At 40.0% G+C, this 13,751-nt stretch overlaps 1 protein-coding gene across 2 annotated transcripts in view; it reads left to right on the top strand.

Annotated features, from left to right (window-relative positions):
- Window positions 1-5,078: 5,078 nt before the first annotated feature.
- Trdmt1 (tRNA aspartic acid methyltransferase 1) overlaps window positions 5,079-13,751 on the top strand; it is a 32,662-nt gene continuing 23,989 nt past the window's right edge. The window contains exon 1 of one of the 2 annotated variants that reach the window (XM_021194591.2): window positions 5,079-5,183. In XM_021194591.2, coding sequence (XP_021050250.1) covers window positions 5,120-5,183 — 64 coding nt within the window. In that variant the 5' untranslated portion in view covers window positions 5,079-5,119. The remainder of the gene's footprint in view (window positions 5,184-13,751) is intronic. The other variant, XM_029536581.1, reaches the window with a different exon arrangement.

Below are 13,751 nucleotides of genomic sequence, written 5' to 3'. Positions count from 1 at the left end.
AAGGAGGTGGAATGTTTGTCTAAAATGTTTACTTTTGAATTTCTTTTCCTCCATAAAAGGAATTTTTTGAGATCTCTATTTTAAATCAATACTTAGTTTCTTTTCTGTTGCTGTGTGAAAATGCTGGCTAAGAGTATCTTAGGGGAAGAGAGGATACAGTATATTTACAGTTTCAGCTCACAGTCAGTCATCCAGGAAAATCAGCAGAAGCTGGAAGTATTAACCATGGATGAACTCTGCTTGCTGGCTTGCTCTCAGACTCATGCTTAGCTGACTTTTAAATATAAATTAGAGCTGCCTGCCTAGGGCATGGAGCTGCCCACAGTGGACTAGACTCTCCTACATCAACAAATAATCAAAACAATCCTGCCACAGAAAGACCCACAGGCAAGTCTTATCTAGGCAATTCCTCACCTGAGACCCCTTCTCAAGTGATTCTAGACTACATCTAGTTGACAGCTAAGTGTTCAGTTGACAATCAATGTTCAACTATTAACTAATGGTTTGAATATGAACTTTGATTTAGTTTCACAATTTCAGACCAAAGTTGACAAGATCCATTGCTTGGACTCTGAGGTGAGACACAACATCGTGGAAGTAAGGGCTATGAGGAAGCTCTTTGTTTTATGGTGGAACCAGAGGAAAGGTAGAAAGGGACCAGGAATGAGATGTGCACATCAAATGCAGAAACCCAGTGACCTATTTCCTCCCACTTAGTCCTTACCACCCAACAGTCCATTCACCTACGATCAGTCTGTTGACAAAGTTAGCATCCTCATGTTCACATCACTTCTCAATAATATCAACACGCAAGTCTTCTACATAAGACACTTTGGGGGCATTTTACTTCTAAACTATAACTTTAGGCTAAGTATTTATAATCCTCACTTAATCTTTAGAGCCATGTTTTCTATTATTGCTACCTTTTAAAAATAATCAGTCTCTGAGGTTAAATGACTTTCCTCAGTCCAGGTTGGCAGGACATCCAGGCCTGTAATTCCATCTATATTCTGGCACTTGAGATTGCATTTTTATCCATGACACAGTTCATTGTAGAACCATTTCTTCAAAGCCAGTGCAGAGACATACTCTAAAAGTAACTCTGAACATTTCTTCTGAATATACTTTCTTCTCCTGAGGACATTTACTGTTAATTTATTCTAAATGATTACTGTTTCATTTCCTCTGCAATTTATAAGAGCCATTCTTTTTCTGTGTAAGCCAACATTCTGCTTGCTCATTTCAGAAGCTGGCATAAGCTGGGTATTGTCTCTTCAGATTTGAGCCTATGTAGGAATCCACATCACATTTCACTAGTGAATAAAGACTCACTCGGATAACAGAAACTCAGAGATGAGTGCCAAGCATATTTTAAGCATTTGGCAGACTTTGCTGGGTTTTGGAAGTTATTAGTGACAGGCAAGAGAGAAAGAAGGACATGTAATTAGATTCTAAGACATGCAATGCAACCCCTCAATGATCAAGAGTGTGCTATTATTAATTTATTCCTCGGTATTATATTGTGTCAACTATTTCTGATATGTTTTACATATGTACCTTTATTTTCATGGTGTTCATGTACATTGATTTAGAAATTGATTTTCCCCTTTGAGAGAAAATTCACTACAAATTACAAATTTTGGTATTTGTTTCTGTTTTCCATTTTGTCTATCTACTAATCTGACAGTCTGAGTCAGTGATTTCCCACTGTGCCACCACTGTCCAAGCCTCCCTATTGCTCTCAAAGGATACAGTCAGTGCCATCAACTGAATTCTAGAAGGCCTTAACATCTACAAGTGTTAATCATCACAAAATATTATTGTAAAGTTTGCACTCTTTGCTGGAATGTACAAAAGTGTATGGGTGTCCATGCATTAGTGTGTGAGCATGCATGTCATAGTATGCAAATAAAGGGGACAGCTTAAGGGGTCCTATTCTCTCCTTCTACCATGTGGGGCCTGGGAACTAAACTCAGATCATCAACCTTAGCGGCAGAAGCCTTTACCCCTTGAGCCATGTCTCTAGCCCTAGTTTCCATCCTTGAAGCAGCCATCATGTGTGATTAACTTCAGACAGGAAATACTACATTAAAGAAAAGGCATGTTTTCTGTGAGCTGAAAACTGGGCCACAGGAAATGGAAAGGGTGTAGTTCTAGAAACAGGAAGATCTCCATTTCAACCCTAGTAATGGAAATGAACTGAATTTTTATCCTAGGAGTCCATTAAGAAGGTTCCACAGGATTTCTAGGCGAGGCAAGGAACAGGGCAAACAATGTAAGCAGAGAAGAGAAGGGATGTATGGGGAACGGCAAGCGGTATTATAACAGAGATCAAGGAGAAAAGAAAATATAATGAAGAAAGAAGAGGATGCTGAGACCACAGTGTGAAGACACTTAAATGTTACTGCCATCAGAATGTCACCAACCTGGGTGAGGTCTGGCCCTTCCCCTCCCCCTTCCAGGAAGCTAGAATCTTAACTCTGCCATTTGTGTATGTATTGACTTCCCCTACAGAGTAAGATCTTTGGTCATAATTACTTCAATTTAAAGCTGAACAAATTCTAGATCAGCAAAATTCTCAACCTGTGGATCAAGACTCCATTGGAGGCTGTATAGCAGATATTTACATCACAATTCATAACAGTAGTAAAATCACAGTGATGAAGTAGCAACAAAATAATTTTATAGTTCGGGGTAACTACAGCAAGAGGTGCTGTATTACAGAGTCCCAGCATTAGGAAGGTAGAGGGCCACTCTTCCAGATTTATTTAATATATTGATTGTTGAGTATATATATATATATATATATATATATATATATATATATATATATCTGAGACTCTGTAGTTTCCTATTTATAGTTTAACACTTTACATATAGATATTTATTGATAATATTAATATTATATAATCAGTGCTAGAAAAACTTTTCATTAAATATATTAGTGTGTACGTAGTTTCTATAAGCTGAGTTGGTTAAATATTCTATTTTCTTAAGACATTTAAAAAGTTTTCTGTCTAGACGTTTCAGTTTGAATGTGGGGCTAAATCAGAGACTACTCTATCAAATACTAACCCCAGAATGGTTTGTTGTAACTGCAAAACACTCAGTAACCATTTCTTCCCTCTTGCTCACATGACGAGGAAAACAGGTTATCTCAAAGTCACACAACCAGTTCCTGGCAATGTCAAGGCTAAATTCTAGTTTTGAGCTGTCCTTCTACCATTCAACATCCTTTCTTACCAAAATAAGTGGCCAATGAGTGCATAAAACATAAAGGACAATGTATATTGGCTTTTAAAAAATTGGGCCTTAAGTCCAACTGATATTGGTTGGCTATTTTCACAGAGTTTAGACCACCATTGTACTAACATAACTTTCAGGCAGAACAGCAGTGTATATCAAAGGGTCTGCAGCTAGGCTGGTATTTACATTTCTCCTTTGATACTCGCATGAGAATAATTTCCTAGACCAAAGAGGTTAGCATGCTGAGGTAGAGGCTTTATGTAGGAACCAACTTAACTTCTTCATGTTCAATGAGTTGTGCAGGGATTGTCTTCAGCAGAGAGGACTATGCTGTTGGTTTGTGGAGAGCAACTTACAGTTTTAGCAACAGCTTGGGTTGTTTGAGAGTTTGAGAGTCAGTGACTTACCATCATCAGAGAAAGCTTTCACCTGTAGCAGATAGAATAAATGCAGAGACACACAGCCAGCCAGACATTCTGTAGAGAGCACTGGAATGCTCAGTCATAAATGGTATGTCTCCATCAAATCCCTTCCCTGAGGGCTTAGGGAACTCCATGGAGGAGGAGATGAGAAGAGTGTAAGAGCCAGAAGGAATGGAGGACACCAAGAAACAAAGGCCCTCTAAATCAATGTGATCAACACATATTGAACTCAAAAAGACTGAGGCAGCACGCACAGGCCTGCACCACATGGGACCCTAGAGCTGCAAGGAGAACTGGGCACATGTCCCATCCCTAACTCAGAACCAATATCCGGTTGATAACCTCCTGCAAATGAAGATTTATTTTCCTCCAAGGGAGTCTCAGTGGGAAAACAAACTGCTCTTAAGAGTAGGCCATGTGCCCAGCAGTTGATGGCCAACAGAAAAGGAACTCAATAGCATCGTTGGAGAGTCTTTGTCTTATAATGTTGTGCCAGGGCTCCTCCTCCTTTAATTTTTAACTTATGTTTTATTTTATTTATATATTTTCTTTTCTCTTTTAACCCTACTGTTCTTTGCATTTATTTTTGTGGTTTCTAGTTAAGTGTTTTTATGAGTGTGCAAATGAGTTTTCTGTTTTTTGGGCCTTTTCTTGTTTTTTTTTTTTTTTTTTTTTTTTTTTTTTTTTTGCTTTGCTCAGTACTGATGTGTTAGTTTTTGTTTTGTCTTGTTTTATTTCATTATTATAGAAGCCCATCTGTTTTCTAATGAGAGACAGAAAGGGGGTGGATCTTGATGAGGGTGGGGAGGAGCTAGGCCTACTTAAGTAGAGGAAGAGGAACTGTAATACGGATTAGCAGGCATCCTCCCTATTATGAATGGGCCCAGAGGGCTCGAGCTTTAAGTACTTTGAGCTTTCTGTAGGGAAGAGCCTGGTGGGACTTAACTTCATACTTTAGCACAGGCACACCAGAGAGCATTTGGAAATGTGCCCAAGATTGCTCAAAGAATTGCTTGATCAGGTCAGACTTTAAAAAAACAAAAGGAACCTGCAGTTAAAACAAAACAAAACAAAACAAAAACAAACAAACAAACAAAAAGACTGTATTCTACTGTATTCTAATCAGTAATTTATTTCAAAGCCAATGGTGGTTTCAGCTCTCTACTCAAGGCTTCAGAAAACACAAAACAAGGAAGAAAAAGTACAAATCAGGCTAAGTGTCTCTCTTGGGAGGCCTTGTTAATAGTTTGCCTGTCCTTTGTCCCCTTCCTAGCTCTGCTAGCCCCCAGGCTCCAAACTGCTCTCTTAATCTGCAGCCAGAGGAACAGGAGGTTGGGGGAACTGAAAAGCCGCGGAACCAGAAGCGAAGGGAACGGAGCGGACATGGGGAAGTAAGAGAAGCAGAGGACCGGTAGGCCTAGTTTCCAGGCCGCGGTCGCGGTTGCGAGAGGATGGAACCTCTGCGTGTCCTGGAGCTGTACAGTGGCATTGGTGGCATGCACCACGCGCTGCGAGGTGAGCGGACAGACAGCTTCTCTCGGATTCCCTTGGGGCCGCAGGTTCCGGCTCTCGCGCCGCGGCGGGGCGGGACCTGGGGCGGCCGACCTCGGTTGCCCTGGAAACCACTTTAGTGTGCCTCCCTGGCCCGCCCCTCCAGGCCGAGACTCCCCTGCTCCGGCCCCAGGGGTTGGAGCCTGAGCTGGCCGGCGCCCCAGGGCACTGTTTGTTTGTGAGGCAGCATTCGTGTGCAGCCAAAGGAAGCCAAGTTGCTTCAGACAAAGTTAAGGCAAGGGGCGAGCCCTTTGCCCAAAGCCAAGACCCAAATTCTAGACTGGCTGTCACTGAGCGTGGACGAAGTCACGAAAGCCGGCAGGGGTGGGTTGGAGCAGGGGGAGAACTACAGCTCAAGACAGAAACGTACACGCGTTAGGGGAAGGGCGTGGGGTGGGAAGGAGCGTGCCTTCTGCAGGCCTACACAGATGCCAGGGAGCGGAGATCAAAGTTTGTTAGGGCGTGACTTTGGCTTTACATTTTTGACACTGCTGCTTGGACATTTTATAGTGTACTGTTTGAAATTCTAAGTTAATATCAATGAAAAGTATATGCTTCCAAAAAGAATGAACTTTTAAGCAAGCTGGACTCAGAATGACACATTCCAACAGGATTTTCATGTTAGTTTGGGATATCTTTATGAGTGATACTGTGTATCATATATGTCATATGTGTATATGTATATATATATATATACATTATATAGTTATATATATATTACATTATCATATGTGTGTATATATATTATATAACACACACTGTACATGTATATATGTGTGTGTATGTCTGTCTGTGTGTAAGCACTGGACAAGGCCATAAAAGACTGTTAGATTCTCTGGAGCTGGAGTTACAGGTGGTTGTGATCCACCCAACATAGGTGCTAGGAACTCAACTGGGGTTTTTCTGGAAGAGCAGTAAGTGGTCTTAACCACTGAGCCATCTCTCCAGCCCCTGTAATTAAATTTGTGTGACAGTTTTTGATAATTAACTAGAGACAGAATACTGTTATTGTCCTCTCCTATAGTTTTCACTGACTTTTACCTGAATATGTCAAACATTGTGAAATTATTAATTATTGAGAAACACCAGCAAAGAACATTGTAAATATTTTATAGTGGTGGAACATTTACCAAATAGTTCTGTTTCTTCAAAGCAAATTTATAAGTGACACATACAGAATCGGCTGTATCATGTATTTGTATTACTTATTCATTATTTAAATAGTTCATTTCCTTTGAATTCTGCATGTAAACATTGCATTTTTGGGCATGTGCTAATTGATTTATTTTCTCTAAAGAACCTTAACTCTTATTTTGTTTTTCTTTTCATTGAGTTATATGTGTGTTCACAGCCTAACAGTTGTGGTTTATGGAATATCCTTGGTTATTTATCTTTGATATTTTTCTCTTATTTCTCAGTCTCATAACGAAAAGAATATTGAATCCTTTTACTCACATATAAGAAAAGTTAATTTGAAGTTTGACTTGTACTAATTGTAAAAGTAGTAACTCTCTGGGGTCCTGGTGAGGCATGCCTGTTAACCCAGAACTTAGAATCTGAGTCGGGAGGATCCGAAGTGTAAGGCAGTGTGGACTTCATGGTGGTGCCCTGTCTCCAAAACCAGTTAGACCCAATAAAACAAACAGACAGACAGACAGACAGACAAACAGACAAACAAACCAAGAAGCAGGTCATCCTTATCATCTTTAAAAAATTGAATAGTGCAAAGAAGCTAAGATTGCATCTCCTCCAAAGTGCATTATGAAGATAGCTTTGACAACATGGTGTCTTTCCTGGTGTCTGTGTAAACCACACACAGACACTTCCAACAGTTGGCCATGACTCAACAAGGTACCCTGTAATTAGCTTTGTCAGAGAACAGTATGGTTTTTACTTTGTACTAATAGATGTGGATTGTCTTTTAAATATATCTGTTTGCAAGCATGCATTTAGTTTACATGTGTATCTACCCATTTGTCTACATTTTTCTTTAGCGCACATTTCCAGATAACTAGGTCTAATAACCAGAAAGTTTGTAGACCATAGAGCTGAAAATATTACATGTTTCTTACAAAATCCTGGAGATGCCATTTACAAACAGCCCTCTCTCTATTTACTGTATTTAATATCTGCATGTAGGAGTAGTTAATTGAGTTGCTGTAAGTAGTTCCTGCTTGCAGAGTTGAGGAATCCTTCCTTCTTACCTCAGGACACCTGGGGAATGTTGATTAAGATATATTTTGTTTGCAGATGTGTAGCTACTTGATTACTCAGGGCGCTGCATTGATATTGTCTGCTTCTGAAGCGGACATTTGAAATGCATTTCTTCATAGAAGCAAAAATGTGTTAGTGTGCAGTCATCTGACTAGTAGAAGTGTTTTCTGCAAATGACAAAACTCATCACAAATTGGTTGACATTAAAGTTGTAAATATAAACTCATTTAAAGGCTACCTGTAAATTTTGGGTAGAACTTAAAGTACTGATTCATCATGTCACCAGGGATTAGTGTCTTTCTTTCTTTCTTTTTTTTGTAGATCTCAGTTTTACTCCTTATGGATTGGGTGCATGCACAGCCACCCTGGATTTTTATGTGAAAGCTAGGGATGCAGACTCAGGACCTCATGGCTTCAGAGCACGTACTGTTACCAAGAAAATTACTCCTGAGCCCCCCCCCCCCATCATGTAGATAACAGTACAGTTAGAAAAAGCGAATAGAGAACAGCAGTACAGGAGTCTTCCTCTTGCAGTAGTTTTCTGCTTCTAACAGTGAATTTAGCACTGAGGTCTGGGTCAAAGATGACAAATCATGAAAGATGAGCTGAAGATTCACCCTCTTTTCCTAAACACTTATTAAGTATTGGGACAGGAAGTAGCTTGAGAAGTATTTTGTTTGGACTACCTTCCTGCAAGTTGGACAGACAAGCAATACATATTGGGGAAGGAGGGACAGGATTGCCCTGCCCATCCCTGTTCCCTCTTGTCACCCCGTGGGCTGATAGCAAGGCCAGGAAAATCCTTCATCTCTCGGACTGTTCTGAGATCACGTTTTAGTCAGTTTCCTTACTATTTTTGTGGAGGTTAAAGCCTTCTACTTACTGTTCTGAGGCTTCCTGCCTTTGCTACTCTAAAACTTTAATAAAAAAAAAAATACTTCTGAAATCTCTCATTGGTCTAATTTCCTGGCTTTAATATTGATAAAAGTTAAACCACCATCACCATTTTGTCTGTAACTTACAGTATTTCAGATAAATGCTAAGTGGTGAGTGGAAATTTTAATAATTACTGAGTATCTCCTGTTGCTAGATATTTTATTGACTTCATTTATTTTTTATAGGAGCCCTTTATGGGGACTGTTTTATACATCCATTTCATTAATGAGGAAGTTGAAGTCTAGAAAGACGTGTACATTTCCCAATGCTGTGTAGCTTGTGAGAATTTCAACCTGAGTTTCTCTTGTACTGTTCCCCCACTGTACAGTGCTGACTGGACTTGTATTGATGGGCCAGGTGACTATAAGCTCAAAACAGATGCCACCAGCCACATGCAGCTATTTAGATTTAAGTTAAGATGAAGTTAGAAATTCCGTTCCTCAGTTGTGCTGGTCACAGGCCAAGTGCTTAATACCCATCCATACGTGTGTATCATGTCAAACCGTGCAAATATGAAATGTCCCTGTTGGTGGCCATCAGAGAGTCCCATTGGTGGAGGAGCTGCTTTAGCTTAGTTCTTAATTTCAGCTACCTAGATTGAGAAACACATTTTTTAGGGCAGTGCTTGCCCTGGGAAATCAATACTCCTTAACCCTACAAGTTATGTCTAAGGACTAAGGGTAATGTCTGCCTCACTCTGTGGCCCTGGCAAAAGTGACTCTCAAATGGCCTTTCTCTGCTGATCGGAGGAAAGCTTCAGTATAGCATGAGGAGCAGACAGGAAGCCATATGTGGAGGGGGCACTGTAGCAGACAGGAGTCTGCTTGAAGGGCAGCTGTATTGAAAGGCGCTGTAGTGGCCACTTCCTGGCAACTCTTCCTAGAATATCAGTCTTTGTGCCTCAATTTTCTTTCTGAAGTTCCCCTCAAAATTAATTCATTCTTTTTTGAACTGTATTTCCTGATGTGGCAACTTTCCCTTTTATGCTTGTGAGTTCCCTCATGAGTTCCTTTTCATTCAGTAACTTGTCATCTCTCTCTCTCTCTCTTGTGTTACTTCTCTGCATCTGCTATGTCTTTATATATTTTGTTGAAGACAATGTTGAAACACTGTTCTAAGACGAAGTGTTAAGGGACTAACTAGATCTCAGATCTCAGATCTCAGCATACTCCTGCATAGCCTACTGTACTTAGTGCGATGTTGGTAGCAGTACTCTGGCAAGTGTCTTGACCCAAAGTAAACATGGTTGACTGTTAGCTAAATTTGCAAGACTTTCAGAGGTCACTAAATGGATCATTAAGGGGTGGAAGGCAAGTTTTCATTTTATGTGTCAAAATAATTTCTTAGCAATATCTAGATGTACACAACTTTTAAGAAAAGCCAGGAAGCATACTTGCTAGTAGGAATAGGAACATTTAAAAGTGATTTTATACACATGTGTGCGCATGTATGTACATATATATGTATGTATGTATTTGGGGAGGTGCATGTGCCACATCCTTCATGTTCATTCCAGTGTGTGTGTGTGTGTGTGTGGGGGGGGGTATCAGTTCTTCCCACTGTGTGGTTCCTGAGGTCAAGTGCATATTGTTAGGCTCAGTTGGCAGAGATGCCTTTACCTGTCTCAATGGTCCCAGGTGTCAAATATTTTACATTAAAAAATCTTTACAGGTCACTTATATTTAGTGTTTTTATTCCCAGTTAGGCTGTTACTCTGAATGAAAGAATAGACCTTTGATATACTCACTGATCTACTGTTTCACAGCTAGAGGTCACTGTTAACATACTTACCTGGTAAAATGTCTCAGGTGTGAGTATGCGGTCATTCAAATATTTACCCAGCCCTTATATGGGCCAGCTCAGAAAGTAGATGATAAAGAAGTGTGTGGGTTGGGTAGTGGGGCAGGGGGGATGGTATAGGGGACGTTCGGAGAGGAAACTAGGAAAGGGGATAGCATTTGAAATGTAAATGAAGAAAATATCTAATAAAAAAAGAAAGACAAAAGTTTTTAAGAGCTGTTTATTTCAGCATGAACTGCTTAATCCGCCATTTTACGTAAACATCTATTGGTATTTCTCCTACTTAGTAACTATGCATAAAAAATTTATTAGTCTGGGTAGAGAATGAAATTGTAACTTCTACTGCCAGCTGAGTTCTTCCCTGTAGTGTTTTCATAAGCAGTGGGCAGAAAAAGAAGGAAATGATTGCTGTTCAAAGGTAATCTTGCCTTGTAGACATTAGTCCTCAGAAATGGTAGCATGGAGTCCTCATTTCCATGTAGACCCAGCCTGAAGGCCTTTGCAACAGTGTGCATTGTGTTTCTCTGACCACACTGTCTCCTCTTAAAAACAGCAGAAGTGTTTGCTGGTAATAAATATGAGGTCCAGAATATGGACTGAAATCAGCATTGGATCAGAGGCCAAAAAGCACACGCCTCCTACTACTTCCAAAACCCTGCTGGGCTCCTTTGCCAGTTCTCGCTGCTTTGAGAATTACTCTTGTGTCTCAGGTGAGAGAGGTCACATGGGCAAAATTCTAGAGTATTCTGTCTACCTTGGTATGTTCAGCTTCACATTTTAAAAGCTTGTCTCTGCCATTCAAAGCTTTTCTCTGTGTTATCTATGAGTTTGATTTCCTCTTAGAAGCATACCTATACCTAAACATTGTTTGAAAAATCAAGTTGAAGTTAGTAATGTCTTGATACTGGGTGAACATCCTCATGCAAATAGCAAACTGAGAAATGTTCCAAAATCAAGGACTTCTAATCAGCTTAACACGGAATTCCACCTCCCCCCCCTCTCTCTATATATATGTATATATACTTGGTTGGTATAAAAGATGCACAGAAGTATAATATTTTATATAAAAATGAGGGCCAGCAACATGCTTCAGCAGTGGCTCAATGTGTAAAGGCTTACACATATAAATAAACAGATGAATAAAATTTAAAAATTAAAATGATCTCCAGGCTATGTGTTCAATGTATATAGGAAACACATGAATTTTGTGTTATACTTCGGTCCCTGCTTCACATATCTTACTATATATTTGCAGATATTCCAAATCTGAAACTCTGCCTCTGTGTGTGTGTTCTAATGGAAATGACTTCTTTTGGTAATGCAGTAGGTTCTAACAGTGTAAAATCTGTGCATCGGTCCATGAGGACAGTTCGCTTGCTTATTGACTCTAAAGCTCCATTTCTCCCTGAGAATCAGTTCATCAGGGTTTGGATCCCCAGATGAAACACGCATTTGGCCATTGTGTTTTGTCAGGTTTTATGTCCTCCAGGCATATAATACAAGAACATAAAATTAATTATTGATTATGATCTAGATTTAACCCATGATTAGATTTTCAGTCAACCTGAAAAAAGATGAAAGTCCTAGTAAGCACTACTGTCTGTCTGTGGAGAGCGGCAAGCAGGCTGGACCAGAACCACTGCAGTTTATGTATGTACCAAAGCCACATTCCGAGTTCTCAAGAGTGATTAGTGACTTCAATTGATAAGTTTTGTGATTTTTTAAAATTAATCTTTGTATACCTTTTGACTTAAAGGTCTTTTTATTTTAGGTTTTGAGGTCTTTCATGCTTTTAAAACAAGGATATAATTTATAACCTCAAATATTCTAAATCAAGAAACTAGTTATTACGTTTCAATTCAGCCAGAGGCAGCCACCATGGTATTAAGTAGTCTAGTGCCATGTGGAATGCACGGAGGACTGTTCTTTTCCACAGACAGGAAGTACCTGTGGGGATAACTGAATGGCTTGGGGCTATCAGACAGGGAATATTCACTTGGAGACATTTAAGTCCCTCTTTTTTTCATGAATGAATCTTCCCTAGGACTTAGTAAGACAGCAGTGGCTTTCTGAGCATGTGAGTCTTTCTCTGCCTTTTGTCCTATAGTCTGTGCAGGTGCCTGCTTTGTGAGTTTTAGCTCCTTAGGTCCTGATTTTCCTTCTCTTTAAATGTCTAGACCAAGGAAAGCTGGTTGTTAATCAACAATTGGCTACTATAATGAGAGCTGTTTGGATCTACTACTATGTAATCTTGTGTTAACCAGTGATTTTCTTAAATTTAAGATGTTTTTATGTTTAAAATTCCCTATGTTTTTTCCAGAGTTTGAACAGTGTCTATGCATAATTGATTCTGTACATTTTGAGGTAACAGGTTGGTAGCCATGAGGTACAGCAACAGCCATATTTGCAGAGTTCTAACTTTTATTACAACCAAAAATATGTTAAGATTCTTTGAAAACTTGTTTCCTTAGCAGCTAGGCCTACCTTCTTATGAGCCTCTTCTCTCTGTCCTCTTCAACTCTGTCAGAAATTTAAAAATTGAACTCCGAACAAGCTGATTCTTTTGTGTATAAATTATATCTCATTGAAACTGTTATTACAAAATAAACATATAAACATCTTCCGTGGTATTTTGAACCAGCTTTTCTTAAAGTGGGAAGATGAGAACACATTATAATTTATTTATGAACTTCTGAATAGTAGGGCTTTTAGAGTGTTTTGTGTGTTCTTGGTTTTTATTTAATTTGGAAAACTGTTTTTGGCCTAAGCGTGTAACTTAATGAGAAAGGAAAGCAACCTCCTAAGACACCTTAAAAAGTTGAAGTTTTGAGGGGGGCTGCACCCGGCAGCTGACTGGAGCAGACGGAGAGGCCCACAGCGGGCCATTAGACAGAGCTTGGGAGTCTTATGGAAGAGTTAAGGGAAGGACTGAGGTACCTGGAGGGGACAGGGACCCCATAGGAAGAACAACAGAATTAACTAACATAGACCCTTAAGTACCCCCAGAGACTGAACCATCAACCAAAGAGCATACATGGGCTGGACCTAGGCCTCTCTGCACATATGTAGCAGATGTGTGGCTTAGTCTTCATGTGGGTTCCCCAACACCTGGGGTGAGGTCTGGCCCTGACTCTGTTTCCTGCCTGTGGATTCTGTTCCACTAACGGGACTGACTCGTTAAGCCTCAGTGGGGAAAGATGTGCCCAGTGCTGCAGTGATCTGAGGTGCCAGGGTAGGTTGGTGTGGGTTGTGGTGGAGGGTTCCCTTTATCAGAGGAAAAGGGCAGGGGGATGGGAGAGGAGCTATGTGAAGGGAAGGAGGGGGCTGTGATCAGGATGTAAAGTGAATAAATTAACTAATTAATGGGGAGAGAGAGAGAGGGGGATAGAAGAAAAGAGAAAAGAAAAAAGAAAAGAAAAAGAAAAAGAAAGTCGAAGTCTTACTCTTAGCACTTGGCATGGTACCAGAGAGCTGAACTAGGTAGTACTGAGAGAGCTGAAATAGAGGTAGTACTGAGAGAGCTGAACTGGGTAGTACTGAGAGAGGTGAACTAGGTAGTACTGAGAGAGCTGAACTAGAGGT

Source organism: Mus pahari, chromosome 3 (genome assembly GCF_900095145.1).
Source record: "Mus pahari chromosome 3, PAHARI_EIJ_v1.1, whole genome shotgun sequence".
Taxonomy (NCBI): domain Eukaryota; kingdom Metazoa; phylum Chordata; class Mammalia; order Rodentia; family Muridae; genus Mus; species Mus pahari.
The sequence above is the reverse complement of the archived record's forward strand: the minus strand, read 5'-3'. Positions and strand labels throughout refer to the sequence as shown.